The 20,302-nt window shown below is 47.0% G+C and overlaps 1 protein-coding gene across 2 annotated transcripts in view; it reads left to right on the top strand.

Annotated features, from left to right (window-relative positions):
• MCF2 (MCF.2 cell line derived transforming sequence) overlaps window positions 1–20,302 on the top strand; it is a 60,962-nt gene that overhangs the window by 8,604 nt on the left and 32,056 nt on the right. The window contains exons 2-6 of one of the 2 annotated variants that reach the window (XM_075512928.1): window positions 4,426–4,494; window positions 5,072–5,186; window positions 10,188–10,278; window positions 17,240–17,359; window positions 18,443–18,559. In XM_075512928.1, the coding sequence (XP_075369043.1) occupies window positions 4,426–4,494; window positions 5,072–5,186; window positions 10,188–10,278; window positions 17,240–17,359; window positions 18,443–18,559 (512 nt within the window). Of the gene's footprint in view, window positions 1–4,425; window positions 4,495–5,071; window positions 5,187–10,187; window positions 10,279–12,333; window positions 12,505–17,239; window positions 17,360–18,442; window positions 18,560–20,302 lie in introns of those variants that run through there. The other variant, XM_075512929.1, reaches the window with a different exon arrangement.

Below are 20,302 nucleotides of genomic sequence, written 5' to 3'. Positions count from 1 at the left end.
GGAGGCTCACATCGACGCTGGCCGTGGACAGGAGTGTGTGGTAGCTGGGAGAAACCCCCCTCATTGAAACTCCCCGAGCACCGGACCTTCCTGCAAACTCCTACGGTTTACGTAGGTCTGTGTTACGGGTGTCATTAGCCTCGAAGGAACTTTTGGAGGCTGGTGGGCCTTCCTGCAGTGGGATGACCTGAGACAGACGCTGGCTGATGACCCTGGTGAGCCCAGAAAGTCACCGAGGGAAATGGAAACGGGTTACAAATGTGCTGATTTGCAGGCTCCCTTGACACTGCGTCATTGGATGTAGATGTCCAAATGGACAAGCAGCTGAGAACGAGCATGTCATGGAGAAGCTCAACGTGATCCTTTACCCTTTTCATTCGATTTACTTCAGTTTTGTTTCCTAGACTACGGCAGCAACCCTCACATGAAAAGCTGCTATTCTTCATTCACAACAAAGCCATCTCCAAATGGATTTTATAGTTGCAAACAATATTTGGTCAGTGTTGTGCAGCGTAAGGCGCTATTACATCAGCTTGGGAGATGCATTGCAGCTGCTGTCTGCAGATGCTGTGGGCCTGCGAAGTTTGGAAAAGAAAAGAAAACAATAGTTGCCAAAGAGCAAAGCACTTCAGAGTTTAATTGAGTTTTACAAGAGGAATTTGGACTCAGACTGTAGCTGTCCCCTCTCTGAACGTCACTGCAGACCTCCACCATACGTGAAAGTCCGGCTGTGCTTTGAATCGCCTCGAAAGGGAAGCTCTCTAACAGTAAGCATCATTCTTACAACTGCAGTCTGGGCAATGGCCTTGAGATACGGTCCTATGGAGAGGACCCAGCAAAGTGTTCTGGACTGTGTAAACCAAAGGATGGGGAAGGACAGATTCAGCAGGGTTCCCTGCTGAGCCACATTAGTTTTTCTTGGAAGGGTAGAGACTCTGTATTTCCCTTTGTCTTTTCCCTGCTTGGCTTCACGCATCCTCCGAAACTGTGTGTCATGGCAATGATCTCCTCCGGAGAGGAGTCTCTGAATGTAATAATTGCAGCAGCATTTTATAAATACCCAGCTTAGAGCCCATATAAAAAATGTTACTACACTGTTATGACAATTTATCATCCAGATGCTGCTTGTTTTTAGTAAGACCCTAAAGCCTGAGGTCATACCAACCGTGTGGGGATAGCAGTGTAGTTTGTAAAGTGCTCTGGGATGCTGTAACGCAGGGGTTTCAGGCTTCATTTTGTAACAGCAGCTCTATTCTATAGTAGCTGATGATCACAAAGCCTCTTTTTAAGAGAAACGAGTGGGCTTGCATGAAACCTTGACTTCCTCCGCCTTGTGCCAAGCGAGATGCAGGCTGGCTGTACTGTTCATAGCCAGTGCTGGGCAGTACCCTGGGGTCTTTTCTGTACTGTCCCAAGAGTGTCCTTCAAATAAGAAATACTCAGTTTGCTACTGAACATCAACTGAAGCCTTGTTTGAGAGGCAGATATCTTTGGTGCCTCACTGCCTTTCACTGCTTTTTTTCCAGAGATTAATATTTGACGACAGAGGTCATGCTTCTGTACAGGGTTTATAGTAGCATCCAACTGATGTGCCGCAGGCACAGCAACACGCTTGCAAATTCGATGCCAGCACTTGATTTTCCCTAACGTTTGCCCAGGATGTTGAGTTCGATGGCCAATGCGGAGCGAGTGATGAGTTGGCCAAGGAGCAGCTCTCGTGGGACCACAATCAGCCTGTTGTTGTGCCTTGACCTTACCAAAGGGCAGCTGTCCTGCTCCTCCATCGCTTGTTGGATTCTCCTACCCTGCAGGAGATGGGGAGGGTTTGTAAGGGAAATGCTCCCCGAGCCTCCACTGCCTGAAGTAAAGTACTCCTGCGTAGTTTTTTCTCAAATGACTTATTTTGAGTGCTCAACATGGGACTGCTCGGAAGGGCCTGGTTTTCTAAAGGTGCTGAGTGCCCTCTTCCAAAAATGTCATCCCTTGGGAAGCGAGAAAGTCAAAGTCATAAGGGTGCTGTAGGAATCCGGGTCTCCACCGCTGTGCCAGGATGAAAGTCAAGGATGAAACTTTCAGTGGAATAAAATGTTGGGGAGCAAGGTCCTCACTGCAAAGCATGAATCCCAAAGCTGGTCCCTCCTCGGGTCATTCCCGAGCGTGGTGGGAACCCATCCTATGGTGCTTTGCGCCTCAAACCCACCCGCTGGCGTGGCCCTGATGGTACTTGCTTAGCTGGAGGGTGTTTGCAGAGGGCAAACTTGTCCAGCGGGTCCTACAGCAGGTCCTACTGCAGCCCCCCAGCACAGGTAGGATTAAAATATCAGTTGTTTTTTGCAGTTTCCATGATGAACATTGGGAAATTGCAGCTAAGATTGATGTGAGAGAATAAGCACCAGACTCTGGGATTAAAGCATGCATTTTTGAGATTATATTTCTTTTCTGGATAGCAAAGTTTGAAAATATCTGTGGAAAAATGCTACTTTTTTTCCAGCTCTGGTTGTCTCCGACTTAGTTTAAGGCTGCGAGTTGTTAGGTTGATCTCAGTGAGAAAATGTCTTGTGAAACTTTTTAATTAAGGTTTTTTTTTTTGGTTTTTTGGTTTTTTTTTTTACCATGCAAAGGTTAACCCCCTTTTCCCAGCCTGTTTTCTGGAGAGCTATCAATAAATCAGCATTTCCCTCCGGTATCACTGCAGAACCAGAAACAAAAGCTGCGTTTACTGTAAACCTGTAACTGTGTTTGCTTTTACTGTTGAGCACGTGAGTGCGCGCGGGCGTTATAGCACAGGGCAAAACTTTGCCTGGCTTGCCAGTGGCCGCATCTTCGGGGAGAGCGGTCAGCGGGGGCAGGCGAGGTGAGCTGGCTTTGGGGACAGGCTTCACTTGACTGCAAATGCAGACAAGCTGCTGAACAGCCCCACACCTTCCTGCGGCAAATACGTGTGCGCAGCCCTGGGCTTTTGCCTTGTATTTTCAAAGATCTGCATGTTTAATATCATCTGCTTCATGTGTTGGAGCTTATTAAGTTAGTAAATGTGATTTTTATCAGTATGAAACTATTGACCTGGGGAAAAAATCAACTAATACAGAAGAAATCTGCCACTGCTTGTCCTCAAGTTGGGTGAAGCAGTTGAATGAGAGAGAAATATTTGAAATATCTTTGCAAAACAAACTTCTTTCTTACCGAGACCGATTCTAGGGCCTGTTAAAATCAAGAATGTTTCTGTAGATGCCAGTGGCACTGAGGCTTGATCCTTTACAAACAAAAATAACATTTTTATCTACAAGAGGGGGAAAAAAAAGGCAGCACGTGCATAGAAGAGCAGAGAGCAGCCGGTGGCCGGCGGGGACGGCAGGAGGCAGAGCCCCCCCGTGCACCTCTGGGCTGCTGTGCTCCAGCTCCATACGCCCGACTGAGGGCCCGAAAAATCCTCCGAGGAAGCAGAAGTGACCCAGAAAGCTTTTGGAAAAAGTGCAATGAAATAAATATCGATTACGTTGGAGCGTGCTGAAGTATGCAGCCTGGGCGATTTAAAACAGCCAAGATTACTCCCTAGGACCAACTCTGTAAAATAATCAGTGTTTAAAATGTTATTATCAGAAAGCACAAGGACTTTAATCTGTATAGATGTGCTTTAAAACATTTATTTGCAGGAACGAGGATGTTTAATTTTTAGCTGTCATTCCATTTATAGATAATCCAGAAAAATGTCTGCCAGCTATAAGCTCCTCTTGTGTTCACTGAGTCTGTTTTTTGTTTCCTTCTCCCAGTGAAAGGTAAAATCACATCTATTGTTCCAGTGTGCTTCATTGCCACTGAAATGGTCAATGTGCTAAAGATGGTATTAAACCAGCCTCTCCCATTATTTAATTAAAAAGAAATCTAATAAGTGGACGTAGGAACAACAGCCTTTCCAGTGCATGTGGCCCCATGCCAGATGAAAACACGATTTCAGAAGCTGATTTGCTCAAAATTAAAGACTATAACCGTCTGAAAACCCAACCTTGTTCCCAGTGTGGCAGCCTTGGACGCTGCTGTTCCCAGCAGAAACCACGGCCCATTGTATTGCCAAGGCTAGGAGGCACTGGGGGAGTTTGCAAAATAGGGGAGTAAGTTTAGCAACTCCAAAATATAAATATTAACATTGGATATAGCTGTTGAGAGAAGAGCACTCAAGCTCCCAGGCAGTTCTTCCTCAGTACATTTGATAGAATACATTTGCTACCGAATTATGGCATTCGCTCTATTAGAGTCATTAGAAACATTGGTTTCTTGGAGAACTATATATCCTTTGTTACAATATTTCATATATAATTTAGGGAAGCTGCACTCGGTCCGAGTCCCACCTTTGGGTTAACACATTGATAAATGTGTTTGCTTTGGATTTTTGCTTCCTTTTTGACTGCTGCTTTTGTTTTTTTCCAGAAACTGCGATACCCATCTGTGCAAAGGACATCAGTGATGACTTGATGAAAGAGTTTGCTTTTCTTTCTGGTGAGTACGGTGAACTTCTGCAGGGTCTCTCTCTCTCTGCGGTAATTAAATACTCCAGACGAACTTCTGCGCTATTTGGCAAAATGATACTCCACACGGGATATGATCCATCAGGTAGTCTCCAGTGTAGTTTCTTCCACTAGAAATGTTGTTAATAAAACATTGAGGCAGTTTGAAAGAGCATATTAGGTTTCTGTCTCAAGCCATACTGTAAAGTATTCTTACTTTCAAACGCTCAACGCATTAACAAGCGTTTTGCTTTGAAGTGTATTTCTATAGGTTCCAGACCAGCGTGCTGATTTGTCCTTGTATTTCCGACTTCTTTGGCTGTCCCATGTAAAGTATGCTCAGTAAATAAAGGAAATATCTGGTACCTCATACATTTGTTTCTACCAGCTGTGCGTGTGTGTTGTGCTTGAAATCGGCAGCAGGATTTGACCCGGTTTTGCTGTTCTGGTGATGTAAAAAACCCCCTGTAGCGATGGCAGCGTGTTTTCTGACCTGACGGGTGGACTGGGCTTTGCTGCTGGCCCTCCTCGAAAGCACGCCCAGGGAAGCATCCTTGTCTTTATTCCAGGTGGCCGAGGCAAAGACAAAGCTTGGATTATCACCCTGCCCGACAATGCTCGCTTCAACGAGGTGCCCGAAGAGATCGTATCTAAGGTCTTAACATACCTAACGTCAGTCCCGAGGTACGTGGCTCCCTTCTGGCTCTTCCCGGTGATGGAGGGAGGTGTTGGTCCTGCCTGGGTCAGGCAGGGGATCTGCAGGGTAATGCCACGCATGGGGGCGAGGGGCATCTTCAGCTCTCAGAGCAAGCAAGAGGGAGAAGACGAACGATGCAAGCCCTTATGGTGTCCAGGCGAGGTATTTAATGTACCAGTAACTGCAGACTAAAAAGTGGACATCATCCCTATGCCTTGTCAGCCTGCATGTGTCATAAATTTAGTTTATTAAGTTTCTAATTAACAGCAAGCTTTCCTTAAGCTTTGACATGTGTCACCGCTTAAATATGCCATGCCACTGCAGAGTAATATTTTGACACGTACAAATAGAGAGTCATTACTGTGGAAAAAGAGAAATGTAACCAGAAGAGACTAATTACAGGAACAAACCCTTTGGGGTCCGCATGACACGCGATGGCTCAGCAGCGTGCTGCGGCTCCCATTACCTGCCTGTGTCTCGGGGTCAAGCGGCTGACAGTCTGCCTGCGCCGCATGCAGGGCTGCATACTTAGATTAATGGCCCTCCTATTTCTTGCTGCTGAGCCTGGTGACTCAGTTACCTGGAATGCTTAATTTCCTTGAGTAATGCCTGTTTTGGCAATTTTTTTCCTGCAGGGAGAGCAGATTGACAGCAGCTAGATGGGAGCTTTCCATCAGTGGCTGCCTTGGAAGAAGTTCCGTGTGTTTAGCCACCTCTGCAGGAAAAAAAAAGGGCCTCTGGTTCCTCTGTCCTCTTTTTGGATGGGACTCTGAAGTTTTGTGGGCTCCTGACCCACAGAGCACCGTCCCAGCATGGACAGGAGCGTGCCATGGTGTGTGCCGGCCGGAGGGGTTTCTCCTTCTTGCTGTGTGGGCTGCCCATATCTGTGCAGCCGTGCTTCCCAGTTCGTTTCTCCAGGGCTTCTTATTTCATATGACTGTGAACACCCTGGCATTAGCATGATGAGCAGTCTTGCTATCCCTGTAATAGGTCAAACTCAATCAAGGAGCTAATGAGAGCTGCAAGCTTGCTGGTGATTCAAACATGTTCAGCGTGCTATTAGTAAAACCACGTTAATCATGCTTCTCTGCTCCTCCTACCACTGTAACTGCCTGCCTCAATACCTAACCGTCTTAAAAACATGTGCTTTTTAACACTTTGGAGTCGAAAAGGCTGTGGTGGAGCAAGGAAAAGCATCACGTAATTGAGGGTGGAAGGGCTGTGAGGTATGTGGCACCCCTGGGTACGCGTCCCTCAGTGGCATCGCAGCATGGCATCAGGGCTCAGGCTTTGGGCTAGAAAGTCCCTAAAAGAGGTAAATATTTGACCTGCGCGTCAGGTAGCTGTGGATCACCGACACCTCCCTGCCCCATACCTATGGATGGGGGTATGGGCGTATAGATAAGGCACCACACAGAGCCTTTCCCATGCAATCAGCAGCAAGGACTACGTCTTGTCCTACTGATACCAGTCTGAGGAAACCTCATGGGATGTCAGGTCTGTAGTATTTTGGAAAGCTGAATTTCATGAAGCATTTTTCTCCTGGAAATAATTGTTAGGTAAAGGAGATGGATGGTGTAAGCCACTATTCGCTCCACAAGGTGAAGGGCATTAATAACAGAGCCAGGAGGAAGATGAGTCTTGTAGGCAAGTTAATTTTACTTTAGGATTCCTGGGAACCATGCTGCAGGCAGGAGGCAGCTGCAGAAAGTGCTTGTATGGAAGAGCTGTACAGAAAAATAAGTAGTAGGTCCCCATCTTCCATGCCCGCACACCCAACTCAAAGTGCGTGGTGGGCTGCCTGCCTCCCTGCCTCCCTCCCTGCCTCCCTCCCTGCCTCCCTCCCTGCCTCCCTGCCTGCCTCCCTGCCTGCCTGCCTGCCTCCCTCCCTGCCTCCCTCCCTCCCTGCCTCCCTCCCTGCCTGCCTCCCTGCCTGCCTGCCTGCCTGCCTCCCTGCCTGCCTCCCTGCCTGCCTCCCTGCCTGCCTGCCTGCCTCCCTGCCTGCCTCCCTGCCTGCCTCCCTCCCTGCCTCCCTCCCTGCCTCCCTGCCTGCCTCCCTCCCTGCCTGCCTCCCTGCCTGCCTGCCTCCCTCCCTGCCTGCCTGCCTGCCTGCCTCCCTGCCTGCCTCCCTGCCTGCCTCCCTGCCTGCCTGCCTGCCTCCCTGCCTGCCTGCCTGCCTGCCCGCCCTCAGGCTGGCTTTGCTGAACAGCACCCTGCGATGGTGTGCTTGAAGGAGAGGTACAGGTAAGTGTGACAGATCCCAGTATTCGCAGAACGGAGACCCTAAGAGTCATCTTGTTTGACTCTCCAGCTTTTCAGTATTTAGACGAGCTCTGCGTGTTTCCCTTAGATCGGGAAGTGAAGTACAAAGTGATCTAGAGCCATGGCTGATGACACAGAGTAACGAAACGGCGAAGGGTGCTGTTGGCTATAAATACCTCTGAATTTAAATATTACGCAGCAGGTCCTGCTCTGATCTCCCCAGCCACAAGGAGTCTCTCAGTCCTGTGCTAAATCTCACAACTGCAGACTCCGGGATCCAATTTCAAGTCCTCCTGCAAAACGTCCCAAGTCTTTATTTTTAGTCTGGTGCATCCTGCAACACATACAAAATTAAGGGTAAGAAAAAAAAGTGACAAGAAGCACCCAGAGAGAAATAATCCTCGATCTGGTTATCTGGCTCCATCTTTTTGCTGCTGAATGCAAATGAACTCACCCCTTGCAGCCTTGGTGAGAAAGCATTGATTTATTTTTATTGTCAGTCTAAAAGGTACATCGCAGGACTGGAAATCTGATAAACCTGCAAGGCCTGGGTTGCAAATAGTCACAGGCTTGCTCCACTAGCCCCAGAATAAATTAAAAATTTCCCACAGTAGGTTTCAAGGCTTTTGGACAGCTGGGAACTTTCTTCTTTGTGTCTGTAAGGGAACTGATAAAAGTAAATTAACATGCTGAGAGGCTACTCTCTGAATATAACCTTGTCCCTGAGTAAATGGCATACTTTGGCAAACTTTTATCGACTGACAATGCACTACAGTCTGGCTGCCTTTTCTAAATTACTTAGATTCTGGGGTTTTTCTTTAGGTTTTATTATGGTGACAGCAGTGCTGTGTAAACGCTATTTTTTTTTTTTTTCCAATTGCAGCCTGTTGGGAAATACTGTGGGGAGTTGGGGAATTGTTTTTAATAGGACAGAGACCTACCTTTTAAAGTTTTAGGGTGTGCTGAAAAACCAAAGCATTTTATTTTTACCTCAGACAAAAGGATCATTTGCCCCCCTCCCACCTGCCCGGGTCATTTACCTCGTAGTGGGGGTGAACAGAGCTGACAGAAACCTGCAGAATCGTCTCATGTTGCCAAAACTATTTTAGCTAAAAAAGGTTTTGGCTGAAAAGTTGTGCCTGATCCAGATCACAACCTGCAACCTCAGACTTTATTACATGCGGAAGTTCTGTGTACGACCCACGTGTAAAATCTGCTATTCGTTGTCTCTGCTCTTTTCTGGTACACCTCAATGGCCATGTATAAATGCGTACTAAACCTTTGCACTTGGAGTGTGACATTAGAGGTCCATAAGATATAGTTGTAGGACAGCTTGGGAGTCAATTGTTATTAGGAGCCAAAGGGATTTTTGTTTTTTCTCTCGGCACAACTGCTAATTCCTTTTAAATACATTTGCCAAAGGTGTGGCTGTCACAGACCAGAGGAGCAAGATGCGCATTGAATGAAAGCTCCTGCGCTGGCTTCAAGTGTCTTCTCTTTCTGTAGTGAAGTTGCCAAGTATTGTCTGCCATGTGATACTTCTGAGTAATCCACCATGTGTTTTCGCTTGTGAAACACAAGAATTACCGAAGCCGGTGCTTGCGGTAGGCTGCCTGCGTGGGGCCGTGCCCAGTGCAGACACCTGACCCAGCTCTCGGGAGCCAGCACGTGTACTCTCCGCAGCACTGAGATGTCCGGCTAGGGTGGTGTGGGACGTGGCTATCCTGTTTCAGTATCCGCAAAATAAATATTGTAAATATTACCTAAGTATCCTGTAAATACACTGACAGCAGAGGACTTGGTTACAAGCTGGCATACCCTTAACCTGTGTGCAAACATGATTCCAGTTTGTAATGCAGACTGCCCTGGAGTGTGCATTGTCACGGGCTGAGCCTGGCTGAGCTGCACCCAGCCAGCCTGGGAAGGCAATATTTGAATTACAGACAGGAGCTCACCTGCGCGTTAGGTCACCTGCCAGACTGGGCATCCCCGGTGCTGCTCGCTCGCTTGGTAAGACTGGGGATTTCAAAACAGCTTAAAGGATTTGGGTGTCAAAAGGGACGTCGGGAAGCCTGCGCTTGCAAAGTGAACCAGAGCGTGCTGGAAATTGCCTCTTAGCAATCGCTGCCTCACAAGCGGGGCCTCGGGAGGTGCCAGGGAAGCCCCGACAGCCTGTTTCGGCACCAGCTCCCCTTCTCCCCCTGCCAGGCTGGCATCACCCTTCCCTGGGTTAGGGTCACCTCTGTGGCCTGGTGCCAAGACAAGCCAGGAGTCATCGCTTGGTCGCTGTAACCCAGGCAAGCGGGTAACGAGCTCCCTCAGAGGGAAGAGCCCAGCAGCGAGGGCAGGGATGTGCATCTTGGGGCAGCGGCTGGTGGAGGCTGCTGGCCGCCCCTGAGCTGGTCAGCAGAAGCACAGCTGCCCCCAACCTCTGCAAAGTCCTTCTCAAGCCCAGTGCGGGTTTCAAGGGCAATCTGTTGCCTCCACTTCCCACCCAACGCCCACTTCAAAGGTGATGCATAACCCTGGGCTAACTGTAAGGCGGGCTTCCCAAATTTCTTGCTGGAGTCTGCTCAGAGAAATATTTTCAAGTGGAATTTCAGCAATTGTGGAAATGTCAAAATGTGGTTTGCATTCTGCGTTCTTGGGTCTGGGGTTTTCTGGGGGAACAAAGTCATATTCCCTTAAAATGTTACCTGATTGCTTGGTATTTTCTTATCTCATAGTCAACATGAGTCTGACACCAAATTTATCCTAATCCTGGATAGAAGATTGGACACATGGACATCGGTCAAAACGACTCTCCAAAAAATAGCAGTAAGTCCTCTTTAATGTTAATTTCTTTTAATGTACTAAGTCATCATGCCCATTATGTATCACTTTCAGAAAACACTGGGAACCAGGAGCAATGATGCTTGTGCTTTCTCTCTAGGTAGTGTTTGTTTTATGGCCCTATAATTAATTTAGTCATAGCTCTATGCCCCATTTGAGTGCGTAAATGAGCTGTTTGACTATTAACTGATTCATTTGCTTCTTTTTATACTCCTTCATAGTGGTCCAAATACATTTTGTGCCATGTTCTATGCTTTTGATGGGTGGAGAATTTGGCTCCATATATGTTCTTTCTAGACACTGGTTATTAGTGAGACTATATTTTACCTATTTGTCAGCGATTGAAAGTGTTAGGTTCTTAAAACAGGCTTCACAACCATTTGTACGTGGACACGGGTGGAAAAATCTATTTTAAATGTGTATGTATGCATTCATGTATTTTAAATATCTGCTACACGTTTATGTGCTACCCATCATTAGATTCTGAACATATCTTAAAAGTAAGCTTTTTGCAACTCCGCAATGCATTGTGTCTTACGAAACCAGAGCATGGTATTACAGTAGTGCATGCAGGTGTAGAAAAATCATGTTTATAGGCGCATGGACAGGTAGGAGCTTTATAAATGCTTTTAGGATAAATGCTTTCCCAAGCAGACCATGCCACGTGGGTAAGTCAATGAAAATATTCCGGGCGCATTATTGTTGCCTTTGTTTCTGCTTATTGAAGTTAAAGGCGTTGATCCATCTGATAGAGAATGAAGTAAACAGTATGTACTGAGAGAGAAAGCTCTTACCTGATTCTGGTTAGATCTGATACAGTTAGATCTTTTGCTATTTTAAGTATTTACTACTGGTCCAGCTGAACATGGCATTGCAAGCGTCTAGGCTTTGATGGCATTTTGCTGATAGGCATCCAGTAGAAGGAAGAGGATTACCTTTTGCAGTGTGCTTCAGATACTGCTGTCAATATTTTGGGTTCCAATTTTCCTGAACTTTATAGACTGAATTTCCAAGTATGGTAACCATTAGAGAAGAAGCAGCATTTAAAAAGTAGTTCTTTAAAGTCATCATCAAAATTCAGTCCTGCTGCCAGCATTTGAACAGGTGCTAGCGCTAAGAGCATCCTTAAAGGATGATGTAGTTGCTTTGCATAGTTTGGAAGTTTCAAATGTGAAAAAAATCCTGTCCTAATTTGTAGCTTCTGCAGAAGTGTCATTCATTTTGTGTTTAATAAGAAAATTTAATTATTTTGTGACCTTTGAGCATACGCCCTATTTGTGTACCTGTATGCGCTGTGCGTCCATGTAGAGAAGTGACTTTGCCTGTCGTATCAGGGCTGTCCATGTAAATAATGTGGAGGTGCTCTGTGCAAAGAGGAATGAGAAGCAGGAAACCTCTGTCCACTTATCTTAAGACTTGGGAATCTTGCCTTAAAAACAGGGTCTGGCCCTAAAGGGCTGTCTTTGTGTCCAGGAGGTATCTGACTGGACTAGCCTTTGTGCAGCTAACACAAAAGATTAAATCTTGATTTCTTTCCGATCATAAACCATAACCTATGCTGCACTAAAAAAAAAATCTTTTTTCTGATCTGCGTATAATTTTGGAATAAAGAAGTGCAAATAAGCTGAATTTTAAATACACAGAGCGTCCTATTTTTTCAGCATATGTATATGCAATTGCAGCTCTGCGGTTGTGCATCTGATCCAGAAAAATTTTGTATCAGACTGTAGAGATTTTTGTTTAACTCTTTGTGTATGTCTGTAATTGCATGGGCAAACCCGGCTCACGCTGGTACTACTTGCCCTGGGGAGCGAGGCCCTATTCCAAAACGCAGGTGTCGGCAGGAGCATCTTTCCTTACTTCCCCTGCAAAATCCTAAGCGGCTTTAAAACCTACCTTGGAGATGATTGCAGGCGGGGGAAAGGGAAGGGTAAAGGCTGGAAGCTGAGAGCCCAGTCCTCGAAGGACAGAGCCGGCCCCGTCTGCAGGATGATTTTTGGCATTCCACCTTAAAAACGAGCCCGGCGCCGGGAAGGAGAGCGGGGCTGCCAGCCGGGAGCCGGGTGCCGGCAGGGCTGCCCGCGCTGCCTCCTGCCTGCCCGGGAGCGGGGCGAGCTCGGGGAGCGCCGCGGTGCCGCGGCCCCGGGCGGCGGCGGGGCGATGGCCGAGGCGAGCGGGCGGCGGGGCGGGCGGCGGGCCGGCAGGAATGCGGTAAGGCTCCGGGCCCGGCGTGCTGCAGCGCCCAAGGACGGGGCGGCCGCATCGCGGCGGCGAGAGGCCTTCGCCTGCCGGGGGGGGGGAGGGCCGGCGGGGTCGGGAGATGGGCCGGGGCGGGTTCCCCGGGCGGCGCGGAGCGGTGGTGGGCAGCCCCCTCCGGCGTGCGGCGGCGGCCGGGCTCTGCTCGCGGGCCCGGGCAGCGCTGCCCCCGGGGCCGCCGCCGCCGCCGCCGCCCCTGCGAAGCGCCGCGGGCAGCGCTGCCCGGGCTGCGCCCGCAGCGGGGAAAGCCTCTGCCCCGGGGCCGGGCGGAATTTGTGCACCGGCCGCTAACGGCGTCTTTGGGGGTGAATTATGCGGGCGGCTAAACCGAAGGTAGCGGAGCGCTGTGGAGTTTCATTTTGGCTCCGGGGGAAGTTAAAGCTCAAATTAGCAGTACCTGGCATTTTGTTGTATGACTTTTCCTGTAAGGGACGGCCGAAAGTCATTCACTTCAGCACCCGTGTTGGAGCCGTAGCCGCAACCTCCATTGCTCAGAAACAAACTTGCTGGCAGACACTACTTTTCCTTTGCATTTATTGATTTCCAACCTCATGAATGTCCCAGTGAACTGCAGGGAAGAATATTCTCTGAAAACTGGATTCCTAAAATTAGGGAAAAAAAAGCACATTAAATGCGTCAGGATGAGATGTTCATTAAGGAGGTAATAACTGCGATGCTCTCAATCCATGCCCTTTCTTGTGCTTCATTAGCCCAGTTCGTCTGCATTGATTTTATCAGGGCTATCTGCGTGGGGATAGGTGAGCGTGTGTTTAAACAAGTTGCTGAACCGGGGCCGTAAGGTATACACATTTGTGTCCTCAGGAGGGGAGGAATGTTCTGAGCGCGGTCTTTGGTCAGGGAGACAGTTAACAGCAGTGAACTGTTGCCAACTGCCTGAGTTAGTGGAATTGCGCCGATAGTTTTCTGTCTTTCCTGATAATGCTGCAGAGGCATAGCAGAGGGCAAAGGCTTTAGAGGGCTCTTTTAGGTGTTTCGTTACATAAAACCAAGTTTATCAAATGCACAAGATTCTTTTTAGTGTTATAAATAATAAGATAAAACATAAGGCAAGATTAAGGAGCCTTTTGTCTTTGCTTTCTTGAATGTATTATGGGGAAGGGCTTTTTTTGCAGCAGTACCTTCAGTATCAATAGAGTTCGGTTTGTAGGTAACTTCTCTACACTTCAGCCCTTAGAAGAACTACATTTATAGCAGTGATTAAAAAAGATATAGTCCCTTCAGGAATGTTATCCCTGAGGAATTATTGATCTTTTCATATATATATATATATAAAATACATATTTTTAACATTTTATCCTTCCTCTTAAGTCTGTAAGAGGACACGGGACATGGTTTGATTGGTGGCTGTCTTTCTGCAAGCTTATTTTTTGGCTAGTTTGGTTTTTTCCATGCTTGAAATATATTAGGTATCATTTGCAAAGCTGTATTTCTTGGTTTTTTGGCTACTCATACAGAAGTGCTGACCTTGATCTCATATGTATAAGATCAGCTGAAAAATCCCCAAACACTTTCAAAACTGAATGGAAGTCAAATTACCTGTCCTGGAAACCCAGCTACCTCTGCGGTGAAACATATCAAGGAGGTAAAGGGATACAGTTGTGTGTGTGCACAGGACATAAAGTTGTATCAAAGAAGAATTTGCCCGTGGCAGATGTGGCAGACGGATTTGAGTGCCAGGGTAGGGTCTCTTCTTGTCTGTTGTGTGGAACGTGTTGGCATCCTGCATTCACGAAACCAAAGGTGTCCAAAGGCACCTTTGCTCTCAGAAAGGCACTTCACACTTTATTGCTATTGCAGTGTAGTTTTGGCAGGCGGCTCTGCTTGCCTCCTGATCGCTGGTCCATCTTCCTGCAGCCGTGGGTTTCCTGCCCGAGGGCTCATAGCAGAAGACATTAAAAGTCTACAGCTTCCTGTTGGGCGGTACGGTTTGGAGACCCAGGCCCTTCCTCCAGGGAGTCTGCTCTGCGCACAAAGGGTGCACGTCAAAAAGGATTTGAAGGAGTAGGAGAGGGCAGAGCAGACTCATCTCTGCTTCAAGTGTCAAACAGGGTTAACGGGGACAGGGGATGGAGGGGGATAATGAGATAAGACCAAGGGAGGACATATCGCTGGCTGGTTGTTCTTCTCAAAGATATTCCTGGTGCATTTTTCAGGAGGGGGTCAAGGTAGGAGCCTAATGTTCAGAGACCTGAACACACTGTTGTGTTTCTGAGCTGGAAACAGTGACTTTCCCCAAACTCTGTGGGACTTCAGCATTGGATTCACCTACAATGGACTCATAACCATGCAGAAAGACCTAAAATTGCATCCTCCGAACTCCTTTAAAGAATTGTAAGACCATTGGCCTCACAAGGCTTTGGTTCAAGTCAGTTTGAGCCATTAACGCCAGGGGTGCAGGGCCTGTCTTGGAGCAAAAGCATCCTATCCTTTGAGGTTTGCGGCTCATGGCGGCTCCTTGGTGATATCTTTGAAACCTTGTTGGGGGATGCTACTGTTGTCCTGTCTGCAGAGAAATGCCCACTGGGAAATGACCAGGATGTAAAATGAGGCAAACAGGGACATGAGGGTGGGCGTAAGGGAATGACATGTGATGGACTCGCAGCTCTGCAGGGACGGGCACGACATTGCCGTGAATGCAGACTGGCAGGTCTTTTCCTGGGATGTCCTAGTGCTGTGGGACATGCCAGAGCGTGAAGAGCGTCAAGGACCAGCCAGGTCAGCCAACAGGCCTGGAAAGAGCAATCGCAGCGTTTACTGGGTCCAGCAGAGAGCCAGTGTGGTGAGGCTGGAGAGGCAGCCAGCTTCCCTGGGACGTGCTGGAGGATGAGTATTGAGCTTGCCAGAGACTTTCCAGTGAAATATTAATGCTGTAAATTTTCGGTTCATTCAAAATGTCTACAAGGCCTTGCCAGTTCTGGTGGTGCTTTCCTCAGTGAAGGTTTTCTGCATCCCAGGCAGAGATTCTTCTCAATCTCAAAGTGAGGAACGACTCCAACTCCTCGGAGATATCCAGTAGCCTGTGGATGATTTTCTTTCTAGTAATATGGGAAGCTCAAGTTAAAAATCATGAGCTGAGCAGGGTCTGCAAGATGGGCTTCTCTTCAGAGCTGTGTCTAGTAGCTGGGCTGTTGGAAGGCTTGCCTGTGGTTGTCTTGCAGGAGAGCTGATCTTCCTCGTAGAGCTAATTAAACAGGCATTGAAGCAGGGAGCTGAACCTGGGCCTCCTGCAGCTTCTCACCCACACGTTCTTGGGCAAGACCTGTCTCAGAGCTGTGAAGGTCTGGGCATCCCGTGAACAGGTTTAGACCTTTGGCTCATCTGCAGGATTGATGGGGTTGGAAGTTGGCTCCTTGGGTCTCGTGTGGCTGTAGCCATCGCCGCGTGTCTGGCAGCCATTTCAGAGACGGTGGGTGCTAACCAGGTGCTGTGTAACAGAGGTGCAGCACCCAGGGCTTGGAGCCAGCACAAACATCTGTTATTTAATGGTTTCCTCTTGTTTCTAATGCCAAATCTTTGTCCCTGGCACCATTCTTGTTGACTTCCAAAGGGTATGAATTTGGCACTTCATTCACATTAATTTCTTTATTTTTTTTCTGCTCCTACTTAAAATAACAGCGGATCGATATATTGAATTTATGTGGCTTATTTGATCCTAAAAGTCACTGTCCGTTTCTGAGTGGAGTTGTGGGCAGTGGAAGCCACAACCTGACCTTTCCTACACAAGAAAACATAGCAAATGAGTTACGATGCAGTTCATGGATGTCAGATCTCAACTGTAAATCATGGCTTTTTTGAACAACACTAATGCATGTTTATGGGAGCGATCTTTGTTTTGAAGGCATAGATTAAGTGCCCTGCAGTGCAAAATACCTAAACACGTTCATTACTCTCACCCTTGGTATAGATACTACTATCATCTTTCTTGGGCATAATGGAGAAGTATAATATAATATAAGGAGGAATATATGGAGAAATGTAACCTGGCCTGGCAGGATCTCAGAGAAAAGCATATGTCTTAATTAGCTCAATTCTTTGCATCATGCGCTTATCCATAATTTAATGATGTGACTCCTACTTTCTTAAAAATTCTTTTTCATTCTCAAGCACCCTTTTCACAGATCTATTTAAAAACGCACCTGCCAACCATATGCTTGTAAAAAGGCTCCGGCAGCGTAGACAGGAAATTCCAAATTCTTACCACAAATTAAATGTTGCCTGGTAATTACCAGGGACAAGAAGAGTATACTTGATGCAGTTATGGGATGATTAGTGAGTTTGGCAATAAATTTTGCTTCCCCAGTCTGTCTGTCATTCCCCTCGATGTTCCAGCCCTCTGTTCCCTGCTAGGTTGTAATTTCACTCCCCAGGTTATAAAGCTGAACACAATATATAGTATTAAAGTTTATAATAAGTGGCCCTCCAAGGTGCATGGCTGAACTCCTGCCTGTTCCAAAGGGCAGTGGGACTGGACAATCCTCCTCCAGTTATGTCCCTTATCGCTAAACCACTTACAGTGTCTCCCTCCTGTTTTGAAAATGAGAAAATGCTATCAGGGCAATCAGAAAAAAATACTAAGATCTGAATGAACTCCCCTCTTTTCAAGGCATTTGAAAGCCGTTGTTGGACCTGCCATGTCCCCAGGTTGAATGTCATCTCTGTTTCCTTGCAGGCATCTTTCCCAGGGAACCTGCACTTAGTGATGGTTCTTCGTCCCACGGGGTTTTTCCAGCGCACCTTCACTGACATTGGATTTCGGTTCAGTCAGGAGGATTTTCTACTCAAGTTACCGGTACGAGCGTGCAGAGGTGTTGTGCCTGTGTGTGATCGGAGGCTGCCCGCACACCTCGGGTCGGGAGGGTGACAGTGACGCACTCTGCAGGCACCTATGTGAAGGGTAACTGGAGTGTCTCTGCCAGTAATGCCCTGTTTCCACCAAATCTCTCTCCGCCAAATCTCTCCTGTGGCATTTTTCATCTCCCTTGTGCACAGTTTGCTCCCCACAGAGCGTGTCCGTGGTAGTGGGTGGTGGGCTTCTCAGCCTGTCCTCATCCCCCGTGTAGGCTGCATGCCTCTGTGGAGGATAAACCACGCTCAGGAATTTGTTTAACATCTGAAAAGTTGAAAGACGTGTCTGGTGAAGCTTTTGCTATGACTTCCACCCATAATCGCCGTTTTCATCTCAATGGAAACTCCATACTAACATCATGTTGGTGATTTTTTCTATAATAGCAAACTGAAATGTGTTTATACTCTCAAGTCAAGTTTCCAAGACTTGTAAAGCCACCTTGATTATAGGACATAATGAGAATAATTAAGAGAAGAAAAGTACATTTATGGAATCTAAGGTTGACACAATTACAAACCCACAAAACAAACCAATGTTTTCCTTTAGGAAATAATGTGATTTTCACAAACTTTGCGTTTTTCCACTCTAAAATGATTGTCATTTGCAGTTTTGAAAATTCATGACTTATCCCAGGGCAGATGGAGACACACAAAACTCATGAGTATATATTTGTGTGAAATTGGCCAATACTTCATAACTTAATAAAATGTATGTATTTTTTCGAGATTACTGGTCATCCCTTGCAGAAACCTGCATTACTTTTGCTTTCAGCTCTCTTCTGCAGTCAGACACTGCAGCATCTCACTGTGCTTTGCATTTAAGGAAGAAAGCACCTGGGAGGTTGGCTTACAAAAATGATCAGATACATCAAATAAAAGCCATGTTAAGCCATAAGCGTAAGAAGAAAGCCATGCTGTAGAACAATATTTAGAGCAAGCCCAATTTTTAGATACATAAAAGATTGATCTGTGTATGTCTTGGGGTGAAGTCAGGATCACCCAGCTAACGGTGTTGCCTTGTTTGTAGGTTGTTATGTTGAGCTCGGTTAGTGACCTGCTGACGTACATTGATGAACAGCAACTAACTCCGGAGTTTGGAGGTACCCTGGAGTACTGCCACAGCGAGTGGGTCATCTTCAGGACTGTACGTACCGGGGCTGAGCACTGAGCTCTTGGGTGCTTGGGATCGATTGAGGAAGGTTTTCTGTAAGGCAGTGAGCAATGGGTAGCTGAAAGTAACCCCTCAAGCCAACTACGTTTCCTTGATCAGATTTGCAAAGGAATCAAGCGGCGTTAGGCACTTGATGGGTTTATAAGGGAACTGGATGATTAACTCCCTCAGGCTCCTTTTGAAACTGCTCCCAAAAGATCTGTCTTTTTAAGTCTTTATTAAAATTCCCTTAATAGTAGATACAAAATGGGCTTTTTTTTTTTAATAATGGTTGCTTCATGTGATTAATATCACAAATGTGTTTGGTAACCAGAGCAGTGAGACTGCTCTCTGCATACTGACTGAAGGCAGAGAATTCAGAAAATTTCCTATTATTTTTTTTTTCTTTGCAAGAATTTTCCTTTAATATTGCCAGGAATCAGGCATTTAATTCCCTGAGTTGTGCCTTGCCATGTGTTTCTATGCTTCCTGTACTCTCTTAGTTTTCACTGGGACTTTGTCTCCCAGATTAAGGGTACTTTGGATTCCCAGGTACCTTCCCAACAAATCAAAGCACTAATGAAAAATGTACCAGACATCCTAATGGCCCTTGTGCTGCAACATCATCCACACCAGCAGATGTGGAGCTCAGTATAAAGACAAAAGCACAAGACATTGTAGCTGGAATAACTCAAGCTGTTGCTTGTGCCATTAACTTTGTGCCAGTTTATACTGATGCACTGCCAAATTAAGGAATTTTTTAAATTTTTGGCTCTTAGTTTTGTTCTTTTGCACGATGTGTTAAAGTGATAACATCATAGCTCTCACACTTGGAGGCAAAAATGACAAAATGAATGACAAGAAATGTTAGGGTTAATCTAAGAAAAGGATGAGTTTCTAGACCATAGCTGCATATGGTAGATAAATGTCCATATGAAAAACCTCTCTCAAAATGCCCTTGTAGTGTGCTCATAAAACATTTCCTGAAATTTCCATGGAAAATACATGCTGCTTAAAGAAAATATAAATGTGTTCTGTTACATTTGAGTTTATTAACCCGTTCCCAAGAGCAGAGCCGGAGCTCTTCGTGTGTCCTCCAGGGGACGAGGTTTCAAGCCCCAGCAAGGCTGTGTCCTCTGCTTTTGCAGCGATTCGCTGCCAGCTGAGCAGGAGACCGGCAGCTCCTTGCTGATCCAGTCACCCGGTCTCAGTCCGGGCTGCGAGCGGCTTCGCGCTCTTCCCCTCCTGCAACCAGTGGGAAGATCAGAGCGAAGAGCGGGGCTGGGAGAGCCCCACCTCACCCCGTGGCGTGGGAGCCGTCTGGCGTCCAGAGCTCCCAGTGGCTGTCTGGGATGTGCTGGGGAGGTTCCAGCAGCACTCTCTGCCATCCCACTGTCTCCAGTTTGTCTCCGGCACGCTGCTGCTTAGCTCCCTCCTTTGTCCTCTTGGCGAAGCTGTGGATGATGTGGCCGTGGTGCCAGGCTGCCTTGTAACCTGCCATTTGGGCTTGCAAAGCTGGAAACGTCCCTCACCAAGAAGCCAAACACATCTCCAAAGCCTTACTGCTCGGAGGTGGTTCACAGTGTGGGTTAACCAGAGGAGAAGGAAGATAGAAGAGGAATTACAGGAATATGTGATATGGATCCTATGGTGGCTTCTGCTATAGACCTCCAATACATGCTAGGAAAAATCTCAGAGAGCACAAGAACAGGCAGCAGAAAACAAAGCATGAGGTAT

This window comes from Mycteria americana, chromosome 10, assembly GCF_035582795.1.
Source record: "Mycteria americana isolate JAX WOST 10 ecotype Jacksonville Zoo and Gardens chromosome 10, USCA_MyAme_1.0, whole genome shotgun sequence".
Classification (NCBI taxonomy): domain Eukaryota; kingdom Metazoa; phylum Chordata; class Aves; order Ciconiiformes; family Ciconiidae; genus Mycteria; species Mycteria americana.
This window is presented reverse-complemented; position numbering and strand designations above follow the sequence as displayed.